Genomic DNA, 26,007 nt, shown 5'->3' on the forward strand with positions numbered 1-26,007 from the left:
CAGACTATTACCACCATCCCTCCATCTCAATTCACCCCATAGAGCCTAACCCAGAACCAAAGGATACCTCCTCAAAAACCCCTCCAACTCCGTAACCTCCCCCTTCGCCTCGGCCCGTCCCACTCTAACCTTCTCCTCGGTTCTCTCGCCAAAATACCCATAATCCTGAAAACACTGCATCATATCCAGCATGAACTCCCTCCTCTCCTGTGGTAGAAACCCACCCCAAACCTCCTTCCCCAGCTGCTTATACACCACCCTCTTCCCCGACACCTTACTCATAATCTCGACAATCTCGCGCATCGAATACATCCTCGTCGCCGCACAAACGACCCGATCCTCGAAACGCTCAAAATCCGAAAGAATAGCGACCACCCACTTCCCGAAGTCATCCGTCACATCGATGAGAGGGACTTTGGTCTCGGGGGCGATGAAGCACGTGAGTGCATACACCTCATCCCCTTCCGCATTCTTCTCAGCCCCTGACTCAGGAGTAGAGATGGAAGGAGCAGGAGCAGGAGCAGGGACACGTCTCGGCGCCAACGCGGCATGGAAATTCTCCATGAACGAACCCGGGCTCACGAACGCCGCTCTTATCGGCAAGCCACGAATATACATCTCGACCTCCTTCTTCGCGTCGAAGTGTCCTCCCCTCGTTAGCCGTCCGCCGGAAATCTCCCTGATACTTGGCAATGTGCTGTATATGAGGAATGGAACAGCCATGGCGACGGCGGCGTCGGCGATGGCTTTCCCGTGTGTGAGCTCATGCTCGTAGGTATGGCCGTCGTAGAGGGTGAGGATTGTGGCGAAGATGATGTCTGCGTTTTGGAAGGCGAGGCGTAGAGAGGAGGGGTCTTTGGGGGAGGCTTTGAATAGGGTGATGCCGGAGGAGATGAGGGGGGCGCATTTGGGGGCGAGGGGTCGCGTGTGAGGCCGCGGATGGAGTATTGGGTGCGTAAGGCTGGGGAGGATTGGATGGCGGAGATGATGGAGGTGGATTGGTGGGAGGTGGAGTTTGTGAGGACGAGGGTGGGCATTTTGTTCTTGTCTTGGGGGTTTGGTTTCTGTTTTGTGTTTGGGGCTGATGGATGAATGGATGGATAGTGAGATGGGGATTCGTTGGAGGCAGAAGAGAGATGAGGAAAGAGCCTGAGGTATAAAATGGCCGTCGCGGTCTGGACTCCGAATGACCAATGAAGTAAACAAGCAACCCCTGACATCACCTTCCCTTAGGACTCCCTCGGTCTCTTCTTCACCACAATATTTCTAACGAATGTGGAAGTCCATTCTCCTCAGCTTTGTCTACGAAGTCTGCACCAAGGGAAGATGTATTACGACGTACGTTCCTTTTTATTTTCCTATCTAGTAGCTATCCATACAGGCATTCCACCAGAAACAGGGGGAGTCGAACCCTCGCTCGCCGCTGGAAAAAAAAAAGAAAGAAATCGTCAGCGACAGGACTCGAACCTGTGCGGGCGAACCCAATAGATGAGATAGATGAGATCCATTCTAGTCTATCGCCTTAACCACTCGGCCACACTGACTCCAGGAAAGATGTATTCCGAGGACAGGCGTGAATATCCAAGATATTAGGGCTACAAGCATTTCGTCTCATAAATCCGGTAAGTGATATTGATATTTCCATTAGTTCATATTGGTATCATCAAATTATACACGAGATCAACCTCGCTAATATGTCCAGTCGTGTTCAGTAACAGTATCACTCGGTTGTCTCGGTTGTCGTAAGGTGCATTAGGGCAAAATCAATCATCAGAGTTGCTAGGCGAACGTAACAACCCCCTCCCCTCGAAAATCGGCTGTAAGCTCTTTAACCTCACGGGCTTCGTGAGAAAGATATCCATCCCCGATGCAATCGCATCCCGACGGACTTCCGCCTGTGCTAGGCCAGTCAAAGCGGCGATCGTCACTGGCGTCACCCGATTCAGCTGTTTTTCAAACTCCCGGATTTGTCGCGTCGATTCCAGACCGTCCATGACTGGCATCGAAATATCTATCATAATGTGAGTTGTAATTCGATAACAGGGGACAGGTGCTTACCCATCAAGATTATGCTGAACGTCTTCGGCTGCGCCTTGAAAGACTCGACTGCTTCGAGACCGTTCCGTGCGATGGAAGATTCGCAACCTAGCTTCCTCATGAATGCCTCTAAGAGCTTGACGTTGATCTCGTTGTCATCAACAATCAAAACCCTAGGGGGGCTGGTCGGGGAAGGGGTTGTTTCCGGTGATAATGACCCGGGTACTTGGGCGGAAGTGGCAGGCGAGGAATCTTGATCCGGGTCGGTCGTAGAAGCATCAGACTGATTTGACGATTCTAGCGGACTAGCATCTTTTACCCTCACACTCATTCCTTTGAGCGTGAAATCTGAATCGTGGGCTTCCTCCGGTATCGGTGGGATATGATATTTTCCATCTTGCTGGAAAGGGACGAGAAGTCTAGTCTCCGCTGTCGAGAGTCTCTGTCGACCGCGCTGACGCAGACAGCATGTTTTCAGTGTCTTGGCCAGTTTTCTCGGTCCGCAAGGCTGACTGATGAACTCGATAACTTCCAGGTCGCCTCGTGCCCTGGCCGCAGTGAACATGGCCCGTGCAGCTCCCGGCGATGGACAGATTACTACCACCGAAGAGGCAAATTTCCGAGTCGGGCCCGGGGGTATAGACCTGATTCGTTGGTCGTCCAGCTCCATGTATTCCTGCGTTGTGATATAGAAATCGCAGTGTCGAGTATTGTTTTGGAGGACATCCAATTCAACAACATTCATGTCAAACCATCCTTGACACAACTGGATTGTGGACGACCGTAGCCTTATATCCTGTTCGGACTCGCCAAATCCCAAGATCCCGATAGATGTGCCCCGTACAAGCTCTTTTGTCTCAACCACAGGGCACAGCTGATCGATACCATCCGGCTCAATCTCAAGCGACTGTGGAAGAGAAACTCGGGTGATAACCTCGGTGCCCAGTCCGTTCTGGGAATACACTTGTATATCACCACCGAGAGCAGCTACCGTTCGGTAGGTGATATTCAGGCCGAGCCCAGTTCCTGGGGTAAGCGGGTTCTCTTTTGAAAATGCACCGAAGATGTCATCTTGCAAGTATTTCTGACTGATACCAGTCCCCGTGTCTTTGACGGTTAACGTGACCTGTGACATGGCGTCGGCAGAAGAGCTTTCGGCATCAATCGGCGACGCGTCTAGTGTCACATATATCAGTCCCTCCTGGGTGAATTTCAGGGCGTTCCCAAGAATGTTCATCAGGATAAGCCGCCAGGCACCTGCCTGGGTTACGAACTTCCAATTTATGGAATGGTTGATGTCCAAGACCAACTTCACCCGACCCGATGCCTGGTTGGAAAGCGTCGGAATCACGGACAGAACCCCGCCCGGAGTAGATGGTTTACGCAGCGGCGACCGCGATCCATTCAGGAAGGCGTAACCCGCGAAGACACTCTCCACAACCTCCTCCAGCACGGCATCGAGCTGAATGCTGGGGTTCAGATTTGGCGGGCCCTCTTGGCCCTGCAAATACCTAAACTGTCCCTTGTCTGGCGGCAAGTTGAAATAGTCACCATTGGACGATGATCCCCCGAGAGGACGACCCTTGCGCATATTGTTGATGTTTGCATACTCAAGCAGGTGGTTGATGGAGTCGAACAATGTGCTGGCGCAGGACTCAATCGTGTGCACCATTCCCAATTGAAAAGCGTTCATACTTGTCTCCGCCAACAACTCCGCCGTGCCAAAAACCCCATGTAGCGGCGATCGCAGCTCATGACTGATACTCGCGAGCAAATCTGACTTCGCCCGCTCGGCGAGATCGTAGCCAAGTCGATGAACCTCTGCCATGACGCTGTGTCCAAAGGCAAAAAGAAATGTGAGTTCATCGTCACGGGTGAAAACGCGAAGGGGGGTTTTAGTCCAGACCAGACAGCCCGAGTACCATCTTCCCTTGTGCGAATCCCACAACGGGACGAATATGATGCTGCGGGACCCAGGGGCAAATTGGCGCAAAGTGTAGACGTCTTGGCGAACCATTGTCTTCCCGGTCTTTTTATATTTGCGCCCTCGCTTTCGCCGGTTATCCCCCAAGCTAGCACCAAGACTGTCGGCTTTGAAGTTTTGGAACAGTGCATCGCTCGTATCACCGGATGATAGCGTTCCATCTTCCGCGAAGTTGAATATTTTGCCTCGGGGGTATCGATGCAGTAGCCCTTTCATAAATGACTCGGAAACAGTCATTCGCTTATCGCCAACGGGCTGGTAGTTGATACTAGAGGCCGATGTGGTAGAAAATCCAAGGATATTGCAGGGATTAGATTCATCCATCAGATTAGTGGCATGCCCGTCATTTGGAGCCGAGGACCCCCCGCATATCGTCCCATTGTCGTCGCTAGTCATGGCGCTGTCTGTGTCGCTGTAGTCCGTCTCGGACTTTGCATTATTGACCAAGCCACCGTGAGAGGCGAAATTAGCGTCGAAGAAAGCAGCACCCTCCACAGCAAGAGACTCGCGCACAATATTGGCCGCGCGGGAGAAAGTCTGCCTTACTTCAATGTCGTACGTATCATGCCGCCCGGCACCGGTCGTCGCGTTCTGCTCGGGAAGCTCTTTCACCGACGACCATTTCGGCACTGACTGACTCCTCGTGGCATTCTCTGCTGTCGTCACACCGTTCGAGAGGAGCTTTCCGCAGGGCCGAATGTCCTGGTCGTCCGAAGGCCGAGGGTTCCGCGAGCGGAGCGGCAAGCGCCGTGTGAAACCTGCCTCATGCAACGCCCTCTCAGAATCAGCCAATGCTTGCTTTGCTTGCTGCCTTGCGTTGATATGTCCTTCCAAGGGTTCGCCAAGGTCGCCACTGCAGGGATGCTCGCTGCTTTCCAACCACGAACTGCGTAGGCTAGCCTTCCCTTCAAGGAAACTGCCCAGTCCGACCACCATGCGCTCGCTGCGTAGGTGTCGAGTCTTGGACCGATTTGTATCAAGATGGCTCATAACCGTGACTGACATGTCACATAAGAATTTGATCGTCCTTTTGTCCAAAGGCGGACGGGGTTTCGTGTCCATAACGGTATAGGCGCCAATCACTACCCCCTTCGGACTGACGATCGGCACGCAAGCGAGAAATCGGAGATGTGGGAAGTACTTCACATCAACCGCCTCCGAGAATCGATCGTCTTTCTGAAGGTCCGGGACGACAAAGGCCTTTTCTTCCCAGCACCGAGGAGCGCAATAAAGTTCGCACACATTCTTGCAAAAGCTGCGCTCGTAGGCGACGGTACAGCACCCCATCCATAGCTCATCATCCTCGTCAAACTCATTGTCGTCTTGCAGACTCAGTGTCCGCGATGCTTCCGCAAGGATGTGCTGGTTATGCTTTCCGAAAAGGGAAATGAACACTCGTTCGGCGTTCAAGCGCAAGGCGCCCAGCTGGGCAAAAGCCGTGAGGACGGTATCGGGGCAGGGTCGAGTAAGTTGAGGACACGGAGAATCGGCCGAAACATGCTGGCTGAGTGGCAGGCTGAGATGATACGAGGGCAGATACCTATTCCGGGCGCATGGGTTAGTATAGGATGCATGCGATTCGAGTGGCCGAAGCGCGACAGGGAAGAATAGACCCACTTGCAAAACTCCCGCTCGCGCGTGGTGCCAAAGCTAACTTGGCGCTTCGGGGACTGCAATGGCGGCGGACATGACATGGCAGCTGTGGTCGGCGAGCTGGCATGGGCTGCGAGGGATGAGTGCAGCGGTGCTGGGCAGCATCCGCGACATCTGAAGCACTGCACGTGCGTCCCGGTGGCGGCAGCTCGCACGTCCAGTTCATATTTTGATTAGGTCGGGCTTTGGTTTACCCATATCCCAAAGTCTTGACGGCAAGGATTCCGCCAATCGATTGGCTCATATCGTGTGCCGGTGGACTTTATTGGCTCCTCAGGCAATCCTCATCCGAGTCGATTATCTAATAGTCCCCACTGGAGCCAATTTCCCGGCCATCCACGAGTAGATATCGAAGCCAAGGCGTTACCGGCATCTGCTTGGCATTGATAGTCGTTGTTCGGTCCATGATAAGCAGGCATGCGGAGACTAAGCAATGATGGTTCATTGATAATGCATCGCGCGAAGCAGCTCCCATGGCGGGTGGCGAAGAGGGAACAAGAGGAGGCAAATTAATTCTCGGGGAGAAAGAGGGGCGGGCGGTGAGTCGCAGCAGAATGTGGCCCACAATTCCAGGCACCGAAGGCAAGTCTGGGCCGGTCTGGACAAGTCGGTCTTCGGTTGGTAGTGTTCTGGTGCATTTGCCTGCCGACTTGCTCACTTGATGTTTCTGATTGATATCCGATTGACCATCTATCCATGCTGATGCTTGTGTGCCATTCGAAATAACCAGATCAGGTTTCATATATAATATGGGAGTTTCGAATGGTATCCAAAATGGAACTATATATATCAAACCGCGAAAGGCTCAGCAGATGTTTGTCATTTTACACCATATCACAATTAAACCCAACTGTTCTAACTTCAAAAGTCTCCCCACAAATCCAAAACACCGATCCTACCAAGCGCACCTGGCCAAAAAACCCCCAGGCCATCTCCTCACCCCCGCCTTCCTCAGTTCGTCCAGAGACAAAATCCCTAGCCCAAACGCCGCAGGAAGGAAGTAATGCTCCGCCGGTACAGTAGTGGTATTCAGCACATCCTGCAGCGGCGGAATATACAACCACAGAACCGCCATGGCTAGCGCGAAGACAATCGCCGGAAAGAGCAGCAGGTTCTGCGTCTGTTTGTTGAACGCGGGCGGGTGCTCGAAGATGGAGAGACGGCGGGTGCGCACGGCCATGAGGTTGAACCATTGCCTTTATTCACATTAACAATTAGTTCTGGCTAGGGAGCGAAGGAAGGAAGAGGGGAAAGGGGAGGGGCTGGCTTACATCACAACCAGATTGATAAAGTATACCGAGCTGGCCTCGTTCAGATGCGCAGTATACCAATCCGGATCAATATCGACTGGGACCTCGCCGAACTTGAACCACAGCGCGGAGAACGGGATGCCGTTGCGCTGAAGGTACCAGTAGGCCATGGAAAAGGAGGTCAGTGTTTCCAGCAGCCCGAGGACGCAGTATGCGTGCAGGATCAGTTTCCAGTTGACGAGGCGGTCCTTCTTGGGCTTGCGGGGAGGACGCAGCAGGACGTCGGCTTCGGGTTTTTCGTACGCGAGGACGGTGGCGGCTGCGCAGTCGGTGAAGCAGCTATCCGGGTTAATGTTGTTTGTCAATGGGAGAGCCAAGGGGGAAAGCTTACCAGATAATGATCATCAGGAACGAAGACAACACCTGCGGCAATCCGAACACGACGCTAGTCATGACGGGCCAGAACTCCGAGAAAGAGCCAGCAGGGAGCAGGTAGATGATTGTCTTCTTGAGGTTGTCAAAGACCACCCGGCCGTATTGCACGGCCTCCACGATGGCGGAGAACGAGTCCATTAGGACCATATCAGACGCCTCGATCGCAATGTCGGAGCCGCTTCCCAATGCGATACCGATGTCGGCTGCCTTGAGAGATGGAGCATCATTGACACCGTCACCGGTCATACCGACGATTTCGTCTCTGGCGCGGAACTCACGCACGATGCGCAGTTTCTGCTCGGGGGTGGTGCGCGAAAAAACAATCTCCTTGTACTGGCAGAGTTGGTCCCATTGGTGGTCGTTGAGACTCATCAGCTCGGTGCCGGTGAGGACGATGGCTGAGGATGTGGCTAGGCCTTTCTCGGTTACATTGGAACCCGGGAACCGTTGGAGGGCTTTGTCATTGTCGACCTCTGTCGCAGTTACAATTCCGCACTGCCGCGCGATTGACAGAGCCGTCAGGCCAAAGTCGCCAGTGACCTTCACGAGTTAATTCGTATCCTAGTGAATCATCTGAGAGTGACAAACCATAAATATCCGAATACCTGCTCCCCTCAATGTCTTGACGACGTCGGGAATCTCCTCTCTGGGAGGGTCAACAATACCAAGCAGGCCGACTAGGGTCAAATCCGTGCTGGCCTGGCGAAAAGCCTCAGACTCGAAATCTCGTGAGGACGGAGAAATTCCGATCTCTGCTGCAGGGAGAACCTTCCGAGCTAATAGGATGACACGCTTGCCTTCGCTAGACCAGCGGTCTTTGAGATCTTTGACAGCAGCCAAGGTCGATTCGTCCAGGGGTTTCACGCTCCCATCCGCACTGGCAGTTTTGGTACAGCGCTCTATCAGAATATCCGGTGCGCCTTTGATGGTGAGGATCCTGCATGTGTTAGTGGCTGAATGCAAGCGGATGAAGGCCACTTACGAGTCCTCTCTCTGAAACCGCGACGTCTCATCTGGAGACAAAGCCAGCGACACTGCCCCAGGGTCGACGGCAGTGAACGTCCGTATCATGAATTTGTTCTTGCTATTGAAGGGTAACTCAAAGGTCTTTTTCCACTTCTGACGGAGCTCCTCCGTGGGGCCAAGAGTTTCCGAAAACCGCAGGACAGCTTGGTCGGTCGCATCGCCGTATACATGTCTTGCCGAGACGGGCAGATTTGCGGATGAGGCGTCAAACTCGGCCGCATTGCAGAGAGCGGCGATAGATCGGAGGTGTTGCACGCCCAGAACATCCCTGACCGTTCCCGGGTCGAAGCGATTCGTCGAGACCGCGCTGTCCGTCACGAACATTTTGTTCTAACGCGATATTAGTCCCCATCACGCATCTGAATAGAAGGCCAAATACCCTTGTCAGTGTGCCCGTCTTATCCGAACAGATGACAGAGACAGCACCGAGAGTTTCCACCGTTTTGAGCGACTTGCACAGGATCTTGTTCTTGCTCATCAGGGCTGCCGTGATTGTTAAGCTGGCTGTCAGGGCGATCGGAAGACCCTCTGGGATGAAGGCAATAGCGATGCTGACGCAGTCCACAATCAAAGTCGGCACGTTGATCCAATCGGGATGTTTGACTCTTAGCCATGTAGCCCTGCCATTGTCAGTGATAGATCAAAGAAACGGGTGGGGATAAATACCAGACGATGATCACGATAATCACCATGAACAACATAATCAGGACAATGAAGACAACGAAGCGCAGGATTTCCTTTTCCAGCGTGCTGAGACCCTTCTTTGGTTCATTTGTCAGTTTGGCAATTTTGCCGAAGACCGTTGAATCTCCTGTCGAGACGACCAGGCCGAGAATAGTTCCCGAAACGCAGTGAGTGCCTTGGAGGCCAATGCAATGCGTTTCAAGGTAGTTGTTATCCGTCGAATCGACGGTCGCGTTGATCGGAAGTGATTCACCTGACGATGTTAGCTGCCGTAAAAGCCATTGGGGAAATACCATACCAGTCAGGATGGAGCGATCCAAAGAGGCATCATTTGAGACCTCCAGAAAGCGAATATCTGCCGGAAGCTTGTTACCCGCCTTGATGTAGACGACATCACCGGGAACAATCTCCGGAGCCGGGACCATCGTCTGGGACCCATCTCTCAAGACAAGACAACTTTCGGGAAGCATGGCCGTGATCGAAGCCATCACGCGAGAGGACGACCAGTCCTGCCACGCATTGAAGGCCGCCTGGATGAAAAAGACCGCCAAAAGGACGATCGCTAGGGCTAGGTTGGCGATCGCAGGTGGGTGCCCTAACGGCTTCCACGAGACAAAGACCAAGATACATCCCGTCAGCAGGATAGCACCAAAGCCTTTGAAGAAGTACCCGAAGATCTGGGAGAACCAAGGGTGTGGGAGGTGCGACAGCGTATTCTTGCCGTGCTGGCTCAGGCGATGATCGACTTGTTCCGGAGAGAGACCTTGAGAGATGTCGACTTGCCATCGCTTCTGTAGGTCGGTCGAGGAGAGGAGGTGCCAGTCGAGGTTTGACAGGTCTATCGTGATCAGGTCTTGTCATTCAATTTATTGGGTGACGAGCTTACCATCCGCGATGATGTTTTTGGCTTCGACAGCCTCTGCGCGCTGACGTTCCTTTCCTTCATCAATCTCAAACGAGCTGTGTTCATGTCAGAGAAGAATCTAGCGTCTCTCACTATAAGCCACTCACATCGTGCGATAATGGATGGGAAGAGTGATCGACGGATCAACCGTAGCCCTCCGATTCATACTGCGAATCGAGAACTGCGAGCCCATTGAAGCAGCGGAAGACTTCCTCTTGAGATTCGCCGGCCTCGACTGGGCCTGCGCTCTGGCCGCATCAGTGGCATTCTCTTCGTCGACCGCCTGCCAACGAAGACGCGCGCGATCGGCCTTGAGATCTGTCTCCTCTATCGTATCTTCCATTGCGCAAGTGGTTCAACAGGGACAGAGCGTTTGCGCCACAGAGACAAAGAGACTGAAGGTAACAAGGAAAACGACCATCATGCCCGGGTTCGGATTCTTATAGATTTCTGCCAGCTGCGGTGATCGTGCAGCCGGGCGCATGGCGTCGCGTGGATGATAGGTGCGTGAATTATGGCAGCCACAGCTTAGAGCGGCCGTCAGCTCGCTTGCGGCTGCTCCTCGTTCAACCGTGGGTGGCCATTTGCGGCCGTAAATGCCTAACGGGAGCTGTACTCGATGCGGATAGCGGGTGTAGATGTTTTGGCTGATTATTCCCGCAGCAGAAGGAGGGAAATGGTAATTTCCTGGTCGTGGAAATGCCCGATTCAACGATAGCGGGGAAATATCCCTCATACTGGTTTTCGTTATTGCCAGGGACAATCCTGTTCACTGTTCCTTTTGCCCATACCTGACCTCCAGGGCTGCTACCAGGGACATCCAAGTCGAGATGTTTCAAGCTTCTCGGCTTCTCCAGTTGGTGGGTGTCCGTGCGTTGTAAAGTCTCTTATTGGCTGCTCCCGAGTGAAGGGCGGGGCCGAACAGCCACTTGGCCGGACGCGGTCTAGACCGTCCGAACGGGGTAGGATATAAGTTGTGGACGCTGGATATTCGTGCATGGAAGATGCAATGGAGTGATGGCTGCCTGTTCGCTTACCTACTGCAAACCACCTACATAACCTAGTAATGATCAGATTACGAGACATTATACGAACACGAGACCTAACAAGTCCCTCAAGCCTTCCTCTCCATCCCAAACCCACGCTGCGCCAGATACTCCTCCAACGCGCGATCCTCCTCCTCGAGATTCAACTCTCCGCTCTCCGGCAGAAACCAATACACGATCATCCCCAGAATAGCCACCCCGCCCGCTAGATAAAATGTCGCACTCTTGCCCGCCGCCTCCTGCAGCGGCGTGAAGCACTGCGTCCCCACCGCCGCACCTGTCCGACCGAACGCCGTGGCCACGCTGTACCCCATGCCGCGCAACGCGGTGGGGAACGACTCGGTGGAGATTAGCCCGATGGTTGCACCGGGGCCGAGGTGCCCGAAGGCCTGCAGCAGGCCGTACAACACCACGAAGGCGCCCATGTGCTGCGAGAGTTTGGGGAAGGTCCCTCCGATGATGAACCCGAGGACGACGTAGCCGGCGAAACCGACGAGGCCGGTGTTGCGCCGGCCGATGACGTTGGTGAGCCACGCGCCGACGAGGACACCGGGGACGGGCAGCGCGGCCAGAATCACCTGCCAGATGGCGGTGGTTTGGATGTTGTGGTCTTGCACGAGGGAGGAGATGATGGTGCTGGACATGATGCTGTTGGGGAAGTTGATGAAGTCGTAGAGGAAAAAGGCCAGGGAGGTGGTGAAGAGACGCCGCCAGTATCGCTTGGCGAGGAGCCAGTAGAGTCTCGGGGGTTTCTTCTGTCGCTTGAAGTTGGAATAATGGAAGAGGGTGGAGTCGGTCATGAAGAATCGCAGCACCAGGATGATGGCCGGGAGAATGGTGGCGATGGAGTAGATGGCATGGAAGGTGACCGGGAGGTTGTTGTTGCTGGCTTTCAGGCAGACGAGGTACACGATCATCTGGATTGGTGCGGCCGAGGTGGCCATCAACGTAGTGAAGGACACGAATATCGGTCCGCGGTAGCGACGTTTGAACTGGGTTGTCAGTACATGGCCTCCGACAGTCAAGGGGCTCGGCTTACATCGTCGGACTCCTCGATTCCCGCTGCGGCACTGGGAGGATATTCACCACCAACACCGAATCCACAGATTCCGCGAACCACCACGAAGTACCACAGCATGTTATATGTTGGATGCACCTGCAGTGCCAGAGCAGACATTAACGTGGCGATGGTCACTAGTCCGGAGGTGAATAATAGACCCGCACGGCGAGAGGTCATGTCGGAAATGTACCCAAGAGCCACCACACCAAGAATCGCACCGATGAGGAGGGCGTTACTGATTCGCGTCTGCATCTCGGACGGGTAACCAGACGTGCCGAGCAGCTGCTTGAAAATGACATTGGTAGGGTTCGCCAGTGAGTTCTGGAAGCCATCGCTGAAGTTGGCAATGTACTGACTGGGTTAGCGACTGGTAGAAGCAGCGGAAATGTCTTACTCACACAGCTGAGAATCGTCAGATTACTTTGCCATCGGGTCGGGCGGTAGATTCTACGGCCATGTTCGAGCTCATTGTCAACGACCACCGTGTCTTGCCCTTTGGACTCGTGGTTCAGCGGCTGCTGATGCGTGGCAGTATCCACGCCGTGATCCTGTTCCAACATTGTTCCGCTGGGGTCTTCCTGTCAAATCCAGCAGATGGATTGCTTGGCTGCCACAGTATATATACCCCTCGATGGCACCACCAGCGACAATTAGATAAAAACATTGTGCGCTTATCACTCGGATCTTGATAAGAGACCCGCTCGGGACGGGAGGGAGCTCGGGTCAAGCATTTTGCTGGTGGATCCCGGGCGTTTTTCCTCGGAGCTTAACCCGAAGTGTCATTTGCACTTTAGTCGGCATTATTGTCAATGGAAAATGTGTGGTGGGGGGGAATATTATCCGGTGTCCGAGGGGGATCGACTGATAAGAATAATAGGACTTCTCCGCGGTCCGCGGACACTTGCTGGATACAATATAGATGAGGCTTGGACAAAATAATGTGCTGACCTGAGATCGTCGGAGCATGGACCACGAGGAGATATACTTCTGACAGCGAGCACACCAAGCACCGCCAAGGACGAGGTATTCGATCCCAGCCAGCCAATGTGTGGCAGGAGAGGGCACTCCCTATAAACGCAGCGGCTATACGCTGGAAAAGCGACTAGGCCGCATTGGGCAACTTTTGCGGAGGTGCAGCAGGCGGCGTCAGGTGACCCTTAGTCAGCCACGCGTGATTGGCTGCCTGGGGCTGCATTGGCAGGCCACGTCGAATTCCCATCCTTTGGTGGCTGTGAACTCCTTCCCCTGAAAATTCATTCCCATCCTGAATGACCCGCAGCCATCATGGCCCGCTATCCCGGGCTAAGCAAAGGCTGCAAGACCTGTCGCGAGCGGAAAGTCAAGGTCGGTTCCTCCTTTGTCTCTTCCCCGGTTCTCCCCTTCGGCCTACCCACTTAAATCTGGAGATTTGTCCCGCTTATTTCAGCCTAGTGTGACGAGACATGGCCACAATGCTCCCAGTGTATACGTCGCACTCTTAAGTGCCCGGGTCCTACCCAGGGATCCATCTTCCTGGAGGCCACCAGTTCCGATAAATCGAGCAAGTATAAACGCATCGGCGAGAATGTGACCGATCAGTCGAACCCCAACTGTCCTCCCAACTCTGCCATCGTGCCGGCGAAACGTCAGCGCCAGGTGCCGCGGAAGACGCCGCCCTCATGCACGACGCCCGCCGCCCTCCAACCGAACGTCAGCCTGACCCTGCAGCTGCATATGGTCGACCGCTTTCTATCCTTCTTCGAGAAATCCGGCATGTACAAAACGCGGCGTAGCCTGTGGATTTACCTGTGTCGTGGAATGGGCGAACCCGAGGGCCGCTCTGATTGGCAATCCAGCGTCCGTGCGGTGTCCTTGGCGTTCTTTGGCACCTTCAACAAAGACAAGGCTGCCATGGTCGAGGCCCGCAAGTGGTACGGCGTGAGCATCCAGCATCAGCGACAGAAGCTGCTGCGGGCCCCCCGTCTGGCGTCCATCCAGCCCGATCGACCCGAGGAAATCACCAATTTCGTCATCCTCGCCTATGCCGAGATGATGCTGTCGACGAACCCCAATGCCTGTTACCAGCATCTTAGTGCAGCAGCAACGCTGCTGAGTAGTCTACACCCGAGGACGTACCAGAGTGGGCATCTGCGTGAGCTGTTCCAGGTGATCCAACGATTATTGGTAAGCCCGTCGTCATTCTTGGGAGAGTTTCGCCACTAACCGGTGGTGTCCAGATTACCTATAACATTGACCAATTCATGGACGGGTCTCCCGCACGCTACCCCATTCCGTCACTGCAAGTCAGCGACAAGGACACGCATGACGAGTTTGTCGATGTCCTGACCGAAATCCCCGAGCTTCTGTCCTCCCGCGTGAGTCCTTTTGAAACGGAAGATGAGGAAGAGCCCACCGATCACATTAGACGGCAACTGAGCCGACTGGCGGATACCTTGCTCTTGGAATTCCCTTCCGTTCATTTCCATTATCCCCATTACTGCCCGCCAAATGACATCCTATATGCAATTCCGCTCACCGACGATGTCACCTGTTCGGACACTTTCATGATCATGACCCTCTGGAGTCTCGCCTGTATCCTGACACTTGCTCACTCCCAAGACCCCAAGGTCCGCCTCTGTGATGGCATCCAGCACCATTGCCAAGTCATCATCGGTGCCACGACGTCGATCGTCGAGTTCCAGGATGTGTATTGTTTCGGTTCTTCGATTGCGCCGTTGAAGGCCGTGCTTTTGTATAGCTCAAACCCAAAACAGCAGGAGGAGGCGATGGCTCTGATACAGAAACTGGGAGGGGCATTCAGGTTCGATGGATTGTTGGGCGGTTCGGACTGAGGGCGGCTGTTTTGCATGTTGCTTGATGGATCATCGATGCGGGTCATCGGAATGTTCTTGCATATAGTATCGAAAAGTCCTTAGGTAGCTGGCAGTTGCTCGACGACACGTGATGCTTCTGCTAATCGCTGTTTAGAACCAGACTGCAACGCGCTCGTTTCTGTTAATATTCCTACATGCACGACAATTTGTTATTGCCTGTCGCCAAAGTTTGGATAGGCAGACTTCTGTTGACATTTGCTCGCTCCGGTTTCAAGGTCTGTGCCGTTCGAGAATTTGAGTGAGGGGTTCTGCTGCATCTCAGTAACAAGATGGTCGGTGGATATTCTTGAGGTTCGCCAAGAACTGGCACGACGGATTTCTGTGGTTCGTATCGCATACCAAGTCTAACCTCTCACAGGAACCGATAGGGCAAGCGATAGGGCTAACGGATCTCCATGCGATTTTGGCATGGTCAGGGACCAGCTGGAAGCAATCAATCAGAAATTGTTCTCCACTGCCAAATGCCCTTCCTGTTCCTTGTTTGTTGCGCAATTATGACCTCATACTCTACCCGGTGGAGCCAAGTGGGCCCCAGCATCATCGATTCCACCGGTCGATCTCAACGCGCAAAATGTCGAAAGTGAAAGTCGGCTTTATGCCTGCCACACACGCTCGCATGAATCGCTCAATTTCCGGGCCGTGACGTTGGTGCGATTTGCGGCCGAATGCCAAGCCAAATATCCTGCTGGACTGGGGTCTTCAGGGGACTGAATCTCGGCGGATTCCCTTGCTTAAATATTTTATTTCTGTCGACGGGAGCGAAGGAAACGAGCAAACTTTATCGACTTTGAGTATTCGGTCCACATTCTTCCTGCATCCCTTGCTTTTTACCAGCGATATCTTCGTTCCGATACCCATCCCACGCCATAGGATATCCAAGAGGCACCGGGCAGGCGCAATGGACGGCCCTTTGAACGGCGACGAAAAAGATACCCGCACATCCCTGAGGACAGTGACGAATTCGATAACATGGCCTTGTTACACGGTTGCACTCAGCTTCGGGGGGATTGCTGTTCTTCTCAAGCAGACACCTAACCGATTCACCGGTCTGGATGTCATCGGGATCATTGTTTTCATGATCTCGATTGTGATCTTCGTCCTCGTGTCATTAAGCATGGTGTTCGAGTCTCTCATGGCTCTTAAGACGTCGACTAAAGTGACACATCCCGCAATCTCAGCGGAGTTCTTCCGCTACAAAACGCCGCAGGAACTATTTCTCGTTCCGTCATGTCTGCTGGCGTTCGCGACCATCCTCATGAATACCACCAGCTACGCCACACCACATGTCGGTGAATGGCTCCCGATCCTCATGAACATCTTCTTCTGGATCTACACCGGCATCTCGCTGGCCATATCGATCCTGCTGGGCTGGCGTCTGCCCTCGTCCGGCACCAGCACGGACAAACACTTCTGCATCGTTCGCATCATGCCCTTCTTCCCTCCGATGCTCTCTGGCACCATGGCCGGCGTCATGGCCACCAGCCAGCCTCCATCGCGCGCAATCCCCATGCTCATCGGCGGCACCACGATGCAGGGATTCGGCTTCTTAATGTTCCTCATGGTCCTCGCACAATGCTTCCTCGAGCTGAACTCGGAAGGCCTGCCCGAGCCATACTTCCGCCCGGAAATGTTCATCACCGTCGGCCCGCCCAGCTTCACGATCATCGCTTTTATCGGTATGGCCACCGCGGCGGTGGAGAAGTTTCCGGACCATTACATCTCCGAGGCGACGTCCGTGCGCACCGCCGACGTGCTTCTCATCGTGGCTGTCTTCACGGGGATTCTGCTCTGGACGCTGGCGTTCTTCCTTTTCTGCCTGTCGATGATCAGCTTGCTGCATGCGCTGTTCAAACGATCTACTAGTTTCGGATTGTTGTGGTGGTGCATGGTGTTTCCGAATACGGGGTTCGTGTTGGCTACGGCGAAGATCTCGTCTGCGCTGAGCTCCGTGGCGATCGGGTGGGTGGCGACGGCGATGACGCTGTTGCAGGTTGCGTTGTGGTTGACGATGACGAGCCTGCAGCTGAGGGATTTCTTTAGGAAGGGGATGGAGATGCGACGGAAGATTTAGAGTGTTGGATGTGGAGTGAATACGGCGATGTATATATGACGAATCATGTTAGATTATGATCGATTCCGCAGTTAGTCTACTAGTTCTCGAGATCTTTGATGCTTGCATTGTTTATCAACGGGTCTATGTCAAACCCATACCCGACACTGGATCTGAACTTTGGACCCCAAACCCGCCGAGAAATAGGGATGGGTCGGTTAAACCCGTCTCCACGGACATGGGCGAGGCCAAGTCGGCGGCTGAATCACTGTGAGCCAAAGCACATTGCTTTACCAAGGGAAGCCCACTCTGGGCCTGTCAAAGCACCAGCAAGCGTATCCACCATCCTCAAAACCCGCTGTGATATGCCGTTGTCTGACAGTCTTAACGCAGAATGCTAATCGAAGGAGACCCGCATCACTTGCTATACCATCAGGGTTTCCCGGTCTAACGAGGCTGATGCGGGGTCCGCGAGGCTGATGGCCTGCATAAATCAAGGGGGTGGCGCCTCGGGGTAAATAGTCCATTGGTTTCCATTGCATGTTTCTCTATTCAACACCTCATATCATTTCGTTCAAGGCTGGAAGACTTGAAAAATGCGCCGTATAGCTTCAGCTCAAAGCTTACTGCAATTCCTCGCCCTGCAGTCCTCTGTCCTTGCTGTAGTCCAGGCGCGAACGTGCTATTACACCAACGGGGAGAAAACAGACTCGAGCTTTCAACCATGCTTCCCTGATCAGGAGGAAAGTGCCTGTTGCGCCATCGCGAAAAGTAACGAGGTGCCCAACGATATATGTCTCACCGGAGGCGCTTGTTATGTTCAGAGTTCATATTACAGGGGCCTTTTGAGACAGGGCGCCTGTACCGACTCGACGTGGAAAAGTGGCCTGTGTCCTAGTATGAACCGTGCAGGTTAGTATGACCTGAAGATGATGATTCGCAACGGATTTAAGCCACTCTTTACTGATGTTCAACCTCGCAAACCTTGACTTTAACGCACAGCCTCCGATGCCACACCATACATCAAACCCTGTCCGCTCCAGGGCTACGGATTCTGGTGCGCCAGTAACGGGACCGACTGCTGCCGCGATGCTGCGAGGCTAGACATGGGAGAGATGTTAAATGTGACCGTCACGCCGTTATCGGGATCGACGTCCGCCTCCCTCCCATCCGCCACCGTGTCCGATATTCCAGAATCTACAGCATCAGCGACGTGCTCTCCGGAAGCAAACCCTTCCGAGTCCAAGAAGACCACGGCGGTCGCAGCCGGGTTAGGGGCAGGACTGGGCACATGCCTGCTCATTGCATTGGGCACAATCTTCATGCAACGGCGAATTTACACGAAGAACATGCGAAACAAGGACGTGATAATCATGTCGCAGGGCTCGGCAGCTGTACAGCAGTATGAAGCTGGTCCAGTTGGTTCTGAAAGACGTAGAATGGCTTTCCCCGCGGAGTTGGGGCAGGAGCCGAGGGTCTACGAGGTCGCGGGGAATCATTAACACACGCGGAAAATGCACGGTGTGTTTTGATACTGGCGAGTGAGCAGTGACTGCGATGATATGGTGTATACATATTTTGACCACAATTTCCTTACAAGGTTGAGAGAATCCTTGTCACTTGTCACTGACAAGGGAAGCCCCAAGATATTATTACGGTGTGAAAGAAATTCCTGACGTCAAACGATGAGCGGGCCTATGGGTTTATCACGCCTACCAAGATAAATGGGAATAGGAGAATTTGCTTCCCTCAATGGACGAGCCTCTAGAAATGCTATATATGGAGTACTCGGAAAACCGCCGATGCCTTCCCCATCAGGCAATGATCTCAGGCGGAGCAACGCCGACGTCTCGCCTCATAAAAACACCACCGCATCCTCATCTCATCTCTCTCGAAATCATCCCATCCACCACTTAACCATCTCTCCAAAATGCCTTCCAACCTCCCCTTCCCCCCAGGAATCCACGTCCCCAGTCTCACCTTCTTCTCCCCCTCCCCAACTCAAACCCTCAACCTCCCCCTCCAAGAAGCCCACCTCAACTACCTCCTCTCTTCCCCCCTCCACGGCATCGTCCTCGCCGGCACCAACGGCGAAGCCGCAACCCTCACGCCCTCTGAAAAGTCCCACCTCATAAAACTCACCCGATCGATCGCACACCGCCTGAACCGCCCGAAAACCCCAATCACAGTGGGCACATTCGGCGGCAGTACCCACGCTATCATTGACGACGCAAAGAGCGCCGCAGAAGCGGGGGCTGACTATGTGCTTGTCCTCGTGCCGGGGTATTTCGCGTTCGCGATGGATGACGACGCAATCGTGCAGTTCTTCGAGGAAGTAGCGGACAACGTGCCCGTGCCGGTGGTGGTGTATAACTTCCCCGGTGTGGTGGGCGGGTTGAATGTTTCGTCGCAGATGTTGGAGCGGTTGGGTGAGCATCGCAATATCGTGGCGGTCAAGTTGACGTGTGGGAGTATTGCGTCGGTGACGAGGACGGCGGCGAGGTTTGGGTCTGCGAGGAGGTTTATTGCTTCGTCTTCTGGTGGTGGAGATGGGAAGGGGGATGAGGATGTGCCAGGGTTTGTGGCTCTCGCGGGTCAGAGTGATTGGCTTGTTCCGTGTTTGAGTGTTGGTGGAGCTGGGTGTATTACGGGACTGGCGAATTTGTTTCCGAAGGTGAGATTTACCCTTTCATCTGTTGGTTGGACCTGGGAAAGGAAGGCTGATGAAAGCAGACATGTGTCGAGATCTACAACCTGTATACATCCGGCCAGCGCGACGCAGCGGAACAGCTGCAGCAGAAACTGGCCGTCGCGGAATGGGGATTTGCGAAGGGAGGAATCAACGGGACGAAATGGGTGGTTGGGAAGTATCTGGGCTACGACGAGGAGGATTGTTGGTGTCGGAGGCCGTATCCAAAGTTTGTGGACGAGGGGAAGAGAGACTGGATTGTTCGACAGGTGCAGGGGTTGAAGGAGATCGAGGAGGGGTTGTGAGGGTTTGAATTGACGATGGGGCCCTTGGGGCCTTAGCCTTTTTTAGTAATTTTTTCTTAATCTTTCTAGGCGTTATCTTCCTCAGGGGGGTGTACTCCGACTTATGTTTATTGATGCTTTTTCTGGTCTTATAGTTTGCATAGGCTGAATTTTCCCTAAAGATTCGCCTCTCCAGCAACTTAAATTGCTTAATACTTTTACGGACCCTGTAGGTTGTCTCTTTTTCTATTTTTAAGAAGAAATTTCGAGCTTCCTGGACGGGAGCTTTAAAGAGAATGGATAGCTTTTGTTAGATCTCTAGTTTATTTTTGTTTTTAAACCTTAAAAGGGCTTCTCTGATCCTCGAGCAGGGTTGGAATCAGAAATTTCTGGGCTATTTTTGTAATATCTGGTCTTTCTGATATCGCCTAAACAGATCAGTGGTAGGTGAAATAAGACCCTAGTTTTGGGCTCGGATATCAGCGCGAGTTTTTATCTCGGGTATCTCCAGGTGTTCTCTGTTTTTTGCGGCTGCCAGATAGTAAATCAGGATTTTTAAGTGCTGAGATTCTTAGATCAGATTTTTTCTTAGGGTAAGGGAATAGTAGATCCTAAGATCTCCTGTGTTAATTTTCCCGGCTCTAAAATGGCAGGCACTCTATACTTTCTTTTGGTTCGAATCACTGATTTTTGTTACTTCTCCTTTTTCTGAATATTTGAGTTTCTGCAAGTTTTCCCACTATTTATTGGCCAGACGAGAAAGACCAGAACTGTATTGCGAGATTTCCTGGTGTTCTGTTGTGAATGCTAGTTGACTTCTTATTGGATAGAATTCCCCGCCGCGTCATTAGGCTGTCGTGAACGCATGTTGGGAAATACCACCTTGAACCAGGAATGATTGAGTCGGGGAGACAAGTTTCTTTCCTTATCCATCTTGCACGTATAAGTATTCTTTCTTTGGTCTTCATAATGCAATGTATGGTATTGCGTGGTCAACCCCACGGACCGGCTCGAGAGTACCCTCAAGTTCAACTCGAGGAGCACATTTGCAATAAGAGTGAACGCACTAGTATTTTGAAAGTCTACCTTGCAAACACAAGGGGCAGCCGGATTCCTAGATAGACTGTCGCGGAATTCTCAAAGTCAGATATCAATTCAGTACTAGAAGTACACTCTGCCTCGATGGCTTCGCGCAAGACCATATCGACCTCGTTCTTTTGTGGCACACTAACAGCTTCGTCAGCTGTCTTCCGTGTCATGTCCTTCTTTTGTAATTCTGTATCAGCGCTTTTCAGCAGCTGCGGCAAAGATAATAGATAAATTCGTCGTTTGTTGCTTGGTCAAATCGTGATTAACGGACCAGAGCTTAGGGCAGAATCTCCCAGGGAGCTCGGTGTAGAAGTAACAGCAACATTTGACAGCGGTTGCATGAAAGAGTAAAGAGTAAGTCGGTACGAACAGTTGTCTTAGACCCGATCCAGCATATTCTAAACCAATTCATGTATATAACGATGTCGTTGACGAATCCGGCTGTCCATAGGCATCGGGATAGGCAGAATTGCTTTCTCTAGCCCTGTATCTTTCTCTCGGAATTGGTGCCTGGATCCTAAGCCAGAGAGACTTTGCGTGGTAACAGGAAGGGACGCACAGCCGTATTTGACAGAACGCCCAGAAAGTCTCGAGAAACACCACAAATATCAGAGCACAGAGAGGGTCTTGCCACCCAAGGTAATAATGGAATAGTGGATCAAAGCTATCGCCTACCGATGGCTACCAAAGGCTATAGGCTCAAGATGAATATGTTTCGGATCACCGTATTCTCGATGTAGGGCAGGATCGTCTAAGGCAATGGGAACCGGCACTTCGATGGAGTATCGGAATTGAAATAGCAGCCCCAAGGCTCTGATAGATGTATGATGGCCATTTGAAGCGGGATCTGTGTAGATCCGCTGTCAGATGAATGGAAGTGCCAAGGCCTTGTCCTGTTCAGGTTGATCTAGGTTCTTCTTTGCCAGACAAGCAGGTATTGATCGAGGTTTCAGAGAGTTGGCAGTCGGAACGGAGCATATGTTGGTTTCTTGAACTTAAATGGCATTATGTCCATTCCAGCGATGCGGTGACAACGGTATCACTTTGTGGATACTGAAAATGTTTCTGGAGAACATTCGAGCCAGAAAAGCGCTGACAACCCGAGTTCTTCCGTTTAGTCTAGTAGTTTAGACTATCACCGAGAAAAGACAACACGAGAGAAGAGTTCTTCATTTCGTGGCCTATTCTGGCTCGTTAGTTACCAGTCTTATGGTCCTCGGAAAAAATAAATCAAAGAAAGCACTTACATGTTATTCCCAGATATCCTTCCGGACCCGTTGGAAGCAAAATTATCCGGGAAAACGTCTGACTGAAGAAGTACACCAAAGTCCATGTCATTTGGGTAATAGGTCTCTAGGAACTGAAGCAACCACTTTGCTACGGGAGGCTTCTAGCTTGGATATGTCGTGAACCAGGCATTTCGAGTACAAGACTGTAGCATAGTCTATTGCCCAGTTGGTGATAACCAAGCTTCCTAAACCTCTACTCAGCTTTAACGTTGTATTGGTGGTGCTATAGAAGAAAGCACTGTTGGGCTGCACATAAGCGAGAAGCAGTATGCTCAGTGCGGTATGTTGAATATTAGCATTATGAAACCACTAGTAGTCCGGGTTGTTCGCCTCAGATCCCAGCGAACGTTCGGGAGAGTGTGATCGGTTATGTAGCTGTGATGAATCACAATCAGTCGTCAATAAGAGCCGTATGTGGAATGCAACAGTTTCTGTTCGAGAGACTTGCGAGCGACTAGCACATTGTCTATCCCCCTATTCGTGGAACGATCTGTGTGCAGTTATAAGATCGCTCATCATCAAGCCAGATACTGCCTTGGATTACCGCAAGGCCACGACTCGTTTTAAGTCCTTCTTTAAGATTGATAAAATGCAGTGTGCACATGTAATACCAAATGTAACCCAGGTGTGCCGCGTTTCTGGTTGCAGCTCCACCTAGCCACCGAATGTTTCACTGCATTCGAGTGGGAGCAGATAGATATGTATCTTGCTTCGATATGGTAAGACGCTGTACCTTCTTGCAACGGTCAATTCAAAAGGGAAGGACAGGTCGAATTCATGACGTGTTATTGGATAGGATGAAGAGCTGAACATGCGTAGCCGAAGCCAAAATAGCAGACGCAATTCTGTATTGATTGTCGATCTGGGTCCGCGAGAAAAGTCTGGAGGGCTTCTTCAACAATGTCTCATCAGGTGCGTGATTCCTGTTGGCATTTTGCTTTTATGAATCATATGTAATCCTGTCCGGCTCTCATGAAATCATTGGGATGTGCTCGATTGTTTTGGCAGATGTCATGCCATGTTGATAGGGAAGCAATGTTGGAGTATTGTCATCCACATATCCGGGACTTTTCTTGCAGGGCTTAAGTTGCTACCTTTTTGAGCTTTGCAATGAGGTAGGGCCTGCGAGATGTTTGTAAGAGAACAATGCATTGGCCAGAAACTTAGCAATGACGTGCGGTATTCCCGGTCCTGTGCTCATGCTCATGTCAATGACATGGAAGATTAGGACGGGGTAGCGTTGCAAACCAAGGACTTACAGTCTTTACAGCTCTAGCAAATCAATTCATGTTGTATGGTCCTGGCTTTTTCCGGGCTCACTAAGACATATGAACCCAGCTGTGTTGCAATGGCTTTGTCAGATGAGAGCTCCGACCCCGAAGTCCTGGGTCGAAAAAAGATCGAACTGGACTTTGTTGTTGACATAAGCTTTTCAATTGGAGAGATTCTCCGACGCAAGGCCGGAGTCCAAGAGCTAGATAGATCACTTTCGTTTGTTTGTAGACCGATTAACCCGGCGGGTAGTGTGAACGAGGTCAACTGAAGAGACATTTTGTTGGACCTGAAGCCCCATAAGCTTGCTGGGATCAGGATTGGATAGAATGCTGGATGATAACTGTATGAAGGTTTCAATAGAATGAGTCAGGGGCTCTCTCCAGATGAAAGTTTAAGATATGGTCCATCGTAGATGGTAGAGATGGCAGAGGGAGAAGTTCCAGAGAGAGAGAGAGACGAAGAGAGATTGAGAGAGGAATGCCAATTAAAGTATACTGTGAATATTGGTCTACGAAGGTCATTCACTATACATCGAAATGCTGGGAAGAACATATGATAGCAGATTCACAGAATAGCAGTGAGCAGAGCATCCGAGGTGAATGACAATGGAAACACATCCAGCGATGTTATTCAAATGAAATAATGGACTAGAGCGTTAATCAGAGAGAATGAAATAAAGTATAATCCACATTTAGTTTATGTATGAAGCCCCATTTCATCCCAACGCGCAATAACCCTATCTTTAACGTTATCTGGGTATCCATGCTCAAAGTCCCCAGTCTCCCAGTCCGGCCCGTCCATGTACTCACTAGCCAGGAGAGCATTGGAGATGACCTTGCCCCCTTTCAAAGGATTCCAATTACCATGAGCCATATAGGGAATTAGAAGAAATGCCTGACAATCGTCGAAGAGATACTCATCTTTGATAGGGCAGCATCTCGTGCAGAAAGCCCACATGACGTCCTGGAAGTTGTAAACATCTATATCATCGCCCACAAGGACTACTCGATGAATCGTAAGGCCACATTTGTGATGAAATATCAACTCCCCAAAAGATTTGCAGAGCTTTGCAGCCGTCGTCTTCATTTGTCGGAGCCTGACCGTGTCGATTTGGAGAGCAACCCAAGTAACCTGAGACTCGAAGGGGGTCATTGCTTCAACAACAGGATACCCGTGATCCTGACATCGTTGGCGGATCTCAGCTGCTGCCAGTGGACCGACCATAGTTTGCTAAAAGATTGTCGTTAGCTAAAATAATGCCAAATATGGGATTTAACAAACGGTTTCATCTGTAAGTCGACCGGGACATGAAACCGGCAATATTGCATTGTCCCGAAACGTGATAGTATCTATTCTCACGCTGGGACTTTTATGTCTCTCTCCCGGGTACACATATCTGATATCATTAGAGTAGTCCGAGAAGGTTGTGCTAGGTCAGAGCTCACCCATGCATCTCTCCGAATGGCCCTTCTAATACGCAGTCCTCCGCATCAGAAGAGATAGTCCCTTCAAACACTATCTCCGAGTTTGCAGGGACCAACAGCTCATTCGTCTCGCACTTCACGACATCAATAGCATGACCAGTCATAGCTCCCACATATTCGCCCTCGCTACAACCATCTGGAAGAGGCATTCCCGCAGCCATGGTAGCTGCGGGAGGAACACCCATCGCAAGAGCCCACGGCATGTCCTTTCCCTCGGCTTTCCACTGTTGCTGGATCTGCCAGATGTGCTGGGGCTTTGCTATAAGAACACCAAGCTGATCAGGCCCGGTATTCATGCCTCGTGCTATAGACCAATTTGTCCAGGATGCATCTGGGGATCAAAAGATATGCATTCCGTACGTCTGGATGTACTTGCCGCCGTCAGACCTATGTAGCCACGGTGCAGGCAAATCGGTAAGATCAAATTCCCCCTTCCTTAGAATGTTCTCTTTGCATGGGCCCGACGAGACAATGTTAGGCGGAATCGGAGAGGAGAGCTTTGCTGAAAGCATCTTATCGATTATTTCTTTCATACCGCACGTTGGCAGTAGCCCGAGATGGCGTGCGAGACGTCCATATCGCTGAGTCGAATCAGAGCGAAGGGAGTTCGGTGCTCCGAGTATCTGAAACAGATGGCCTCTTTTACCTTTGGGGTTTTTAAAAAGAGGTGCTTTGCCGTCTGTCTCGCAAACTTTGCGGATGATCGCACCGACTTCGAGGTAGGGGTCAACTTCGGTGTCGATTTCGACTAGGTCATTGTCATTTCGCAAAGAGCCAATATAGGAACGAAAATTCATATGAGGAAGGTCGTTAACAGGTGTTTTATTGTCACCCATCGTGCAAAACAAGTAGAGCTCCGCGACAATGGTCGTGATTGGACGTTAGATTTGAAAAA

At 51.9% G+C, this 26,007-nt stretch overlaps 9 protein-coding genes and 1 non-coding gene across 10 annotated transcripts; 4 read left to right on the forward strand and 6 right to left on the reverse strand.

The window, feature by feature from the left end:
- Positions 1 to 45: 45 nt before the first annotated feature.
- P170DRAFT_456447 (hscarg dehydrogenase) lies at positions 46 to 1,508 on the reverse strand (the record flags this gene model as incomplete). The annotated part of the gene is made up of 2 exons (XM_024851622.1): positions 46 to 961; positions 1,468 to 1,508. The coding sequence occupies 2 exons, from the start codon at positions 1,506 to 1,508 to the stop codon at positions 46 to 48; spliced, it is 957 nt and encodes a 318-aa protein (XP_024702921.1).
- On the reverse strand, positions 1,447 to 1,544 carry P170DRAFT_t136. The gene has a single exon. It is a non-coding gene; the product is annotated as a tRNA-Ser (tRNA).
- Positions 1,545 to 1,620: 76 nt separating this feature from the next.
- On the reverse strand, positions 1,621 to 5,800 carry P170DRAFT_385449 (uncharacterized protein). The gene is made up of 3 exons (XM_024845729.1): positions 5,639 to 5,800; positions 2,059 to 5,561; positions 1,621 to 2,011 (listed from the first exon to the last, which is right to left on the reverse strand). The coding sequence occupies exons 1-3, from the start codon at positions 5,713 to 5,715 to the stop codon at positions 1,764 to 1,766; spliced, it is 3,828 nt and encodes a 1,275-aa protein (XP_024702922.1). The 5' UTR covers positions 5,716 to 5,800; the 3' UTR covers positions 1,621 to 1,763.
- Positions 5,801 to 6,545: 745 nt separating this feature from the next.
- On the reverse strand, positions 6,546 to 10,316 carry P170DRAFT_409830 (cation-translocating P-type ATPase; the record flags this gene model as incomplete). The annotated part of the gene is made up of 10 exons (XM_024846814.1): positions 6,546 to 6,870; positions 6,946 to 7,263; positions 7,316 to 7,899; positions 7,948 to 8,296; positions 8,342 to 8,715; positions 8,765 to 9,005; positions 9,052 to 9,322; positions 9,368 to 9,907; positions 9,956 to 10,029; positions 10,081 to 10,316. The coding sequence occupies 10 exons, from the start codon at positions 10,314 to 10,316 to the stop codon at positions 6,570 to 6,572; spliced, it is 3,288 nt and encodes a 1,095-aa protein (XP_024702923.1). The 3' UTR covers positions 6,546 to 6,569.
- A 671-nt stretch (positions 10,317 to 10,987) lies between these two features.
- On the reverse strand, positions 10,988 to 13,033 carry P170DRAFT_385457 (MFS general substrate transporter). The gene is made up of 3 exons (XM_024845730.1): positions 12,478 to 13,033; positions 12,059 to 12,430; positions 10,988 to 12,011 (listed from the first exon to the last, which is right to left on the reverse strand). The coding sequence occupies exons 1-3, from the start codon at positions 12,637 to 12,639 to the stop codon at positions 11,088 to 11,090; spliced, it is 1,458 nt and encodes a 485-aa protein (XP_024702924.1). The 5' UTR covers positions 12,640 to 13,033; the 3' UTR covers positions 10,988 to 11,087.
- Positions 13,034 to 13,204: 171 nt separating this feature from the next.
- Positions 13,205 to 14,996, forward strand: P170DRAFT_195237 (Zn(II)2Cys6 transcription factor domain-containing protein). The gene is made up of 3 exons (XM_024842730.1): positions 13,205 to 13,423; positions 13,511 to 14,242; positions 14,296 to 14,996. The coding sequence occupies exons 1-3, from the start codon at positions 13,364 to 13,366 to the stop codon at positions 14,908 to 14,910; spliced, it is 1,407 nt and encodes a 468-aa protein (XP_024702925.1). The 5' UTR covers positions 13,205 to 13,363; the 3' UTR covers positions 14,911 to 14,996.
- An 854-nt stretch (positions 14,997 to 15,850) lies between these two features.
- Positions 15,851 to 17,023, forward strand: P170DRAFT_426859 (tellurite-resistance/dicarboxylate transporter family protein; the record flags this gene model as incomplete). The annotated part of the gene is made up of 1 exon (XM_024847738.1): positions 15,851 to 17,023. One exon carries the CDS (start codon positions 15,851 to 15,853, stop codon positions 17,021 to 17,023), a length of 1,173 nt encoding a protein of 390 aa, XP_024702926.1.
- A 575-nt stretch (positions 17,024 to 17,598) lies between these two features.
- On the forward strand, positions 17,599 to 18,504 carry P170DRAFT_496483 (uncharacterized protein; the record flags this gene model as incomplete). The annotated part of the gene is made up of 2 exons (XM_024854098.1): positions 17,599 to 17,914; positions 18,005 to 18,504. The coding sequence occupies 2 exons, from the start codon at positions 17,599 to 17,601 to the stop codon at positions 18,502 to 18,504; spliced, it is 816 nt and encodes a 271-aa protein (XP_024702927.1).
- Positions 18,505 to 18,909: 405 nt separating this feature from the next.
- On the forward strand, positions 18,910 to 20,097 carry P170DRAFT_409841 (dihydrodipicolinate synthase family protein). Its single transcript, XM_024846815.1, has 2 exons — positions 18,910 to 19,676; positions 19,736 to 20,097. Exons 1-2 carry the CDS (start codon positions 18,933 to 18,935, stop codon positions 19,994 to 19,996), a joined length of 1,005 nt encoding a protein of 334 aa, XP_024702928.1. The 5' UTR covers positions 18,910 to 18,932; the 3' UTR covers positions 19,997 to 20,097.
- Positions 20,098 to 24,324: 4,227 nt separating this feature from the next.
- P170DRAFT_447560 (UbiD family decarboxylase) lies at positions 24,325 to 25,948 on the reverse strand (the record flags this gene model as incomplete). Its single annotated transcript, XM_024850887.1, has 4 exons — positions 24,325 to 24,858; positions 24,910 to 25,024; positions 25,074 to 25,443; positions 25,648 to 25,948. The coding sequence occupies 4 exons, from the start codon at positions 25,946 to 25,948 to the stop codon at positions 24,325 to 24,327; spliced, it is 1,320 nt and encodes a 439-aa protein (XP_024702929.1).
- Between the last annotated feature and the right edge of the window lie 59 nt (positions 25,949 to 26,007).

Source organism: Aspergillus steynii (genome assembly GCF_002849105.1).
Source record: "Aspergillus steynii IBT 23096 chromosome Unknown P170scaffold_5, whole genome shotgun sequence".
Classification (NCBI taxonomy): Eukaryota; Fungi; Ascomycota; class Eurotiomycetes; order Eurotiales; family Aspergillaceae; genus Aspergillus; species Aspergillus steynii.

What these genes read in the sequence shown, in the direction of transcription:
- P170DRAFT_409841 (XM_024846815.1), top strand. Translation starts at nt 18,933, where the DNA reads ATGCCTTCCAACCTCCCCTTCCCCCCAGGAATCCACGTCCCCAGTCTC. An exon ending in TGGCGAATTTGTTTCCGAAG is followed by an intron (nt 19,677 to 19,735) that starts GTGAGATTTACC and finishes TGATGAAAGCAG; the next exon opens with ACATGTGTCGAGATCTACAA.
- P170DRAFT_385449 (XM_024845729.1), bottom strand. Translation starts at nt 5,715, where the DNA reads ATGTCATGTCCGCCGCCATTGCAGTCCCCGAAGCGCCAAGTTAGCTTT. An exon ending in CGCGAGCGGGAGTTTTGCAA is followed by an intron (nt 5,562 to 5,638) that starts GTGGGTCTATTC and finishes CGCCCGGAATAG; the next exon opens with GTATCTGCCCTCGTATCATC. An exon ending in GTTCAGCATAATCTTGATGG is followed by an intron (nt 2,012 to 2,058) that starts GTAAGCACCTGT and finishes ACATTATGATAG; the next exon opens with ATATTTCGATGCCAGTCATG.
- P170DRAFT_385457 (XM_024845730.1), bottom strand. Translation starts at nt 12,639, where the DNA reads ATGTTGGAACAGGATCACGGCGTGGATACTGCCACGCATCAGCAGCCG. An exon ending in ATCTGACGATTCTCAGCTGT is followed by an intron (nt 12,431 to 12,477) that starts GTGAGTAAGACA and finishes TAACCCAGTCAG; the next exon opens with TACATTGCCAACTTCAGCGA. An exon ending in GAATCGAGGAGTCCGACGAT is followed by an intron (nt 12,012 to 12,058) that starts GTAAGCCGAGCC and finishes CTGACAACCCAG; the next exon opens with TTCAAACGTCGCTACCGCGG.
- P170DRAFT_195237 (XM_024842730.1), top strand. Translation starts at nt 13,364, where the DNA reads ATGGCCCGCTATCCCGGGCTAAGCAAAGGCTGCAAGACCTGTCGCGAG. An exon ending in GTCGCGAGCGGAAAGTCAAG is followed by an intron (nt 13,424 to 13,510) that starts GTCGGTTCCTCC and finishes ATTTCAGCCTAG; the next exon opens with TGTGACGAGACATGGCCACA. An exon ending in AGGTGATCCAACGATTATTG is followed by an intron (nt 14,243 to 14,295) that starts GTAAGCCCGTCG and finishes GGTGGTGTCCAG; the next exon opens with ATTACCTATAACATTGACCA.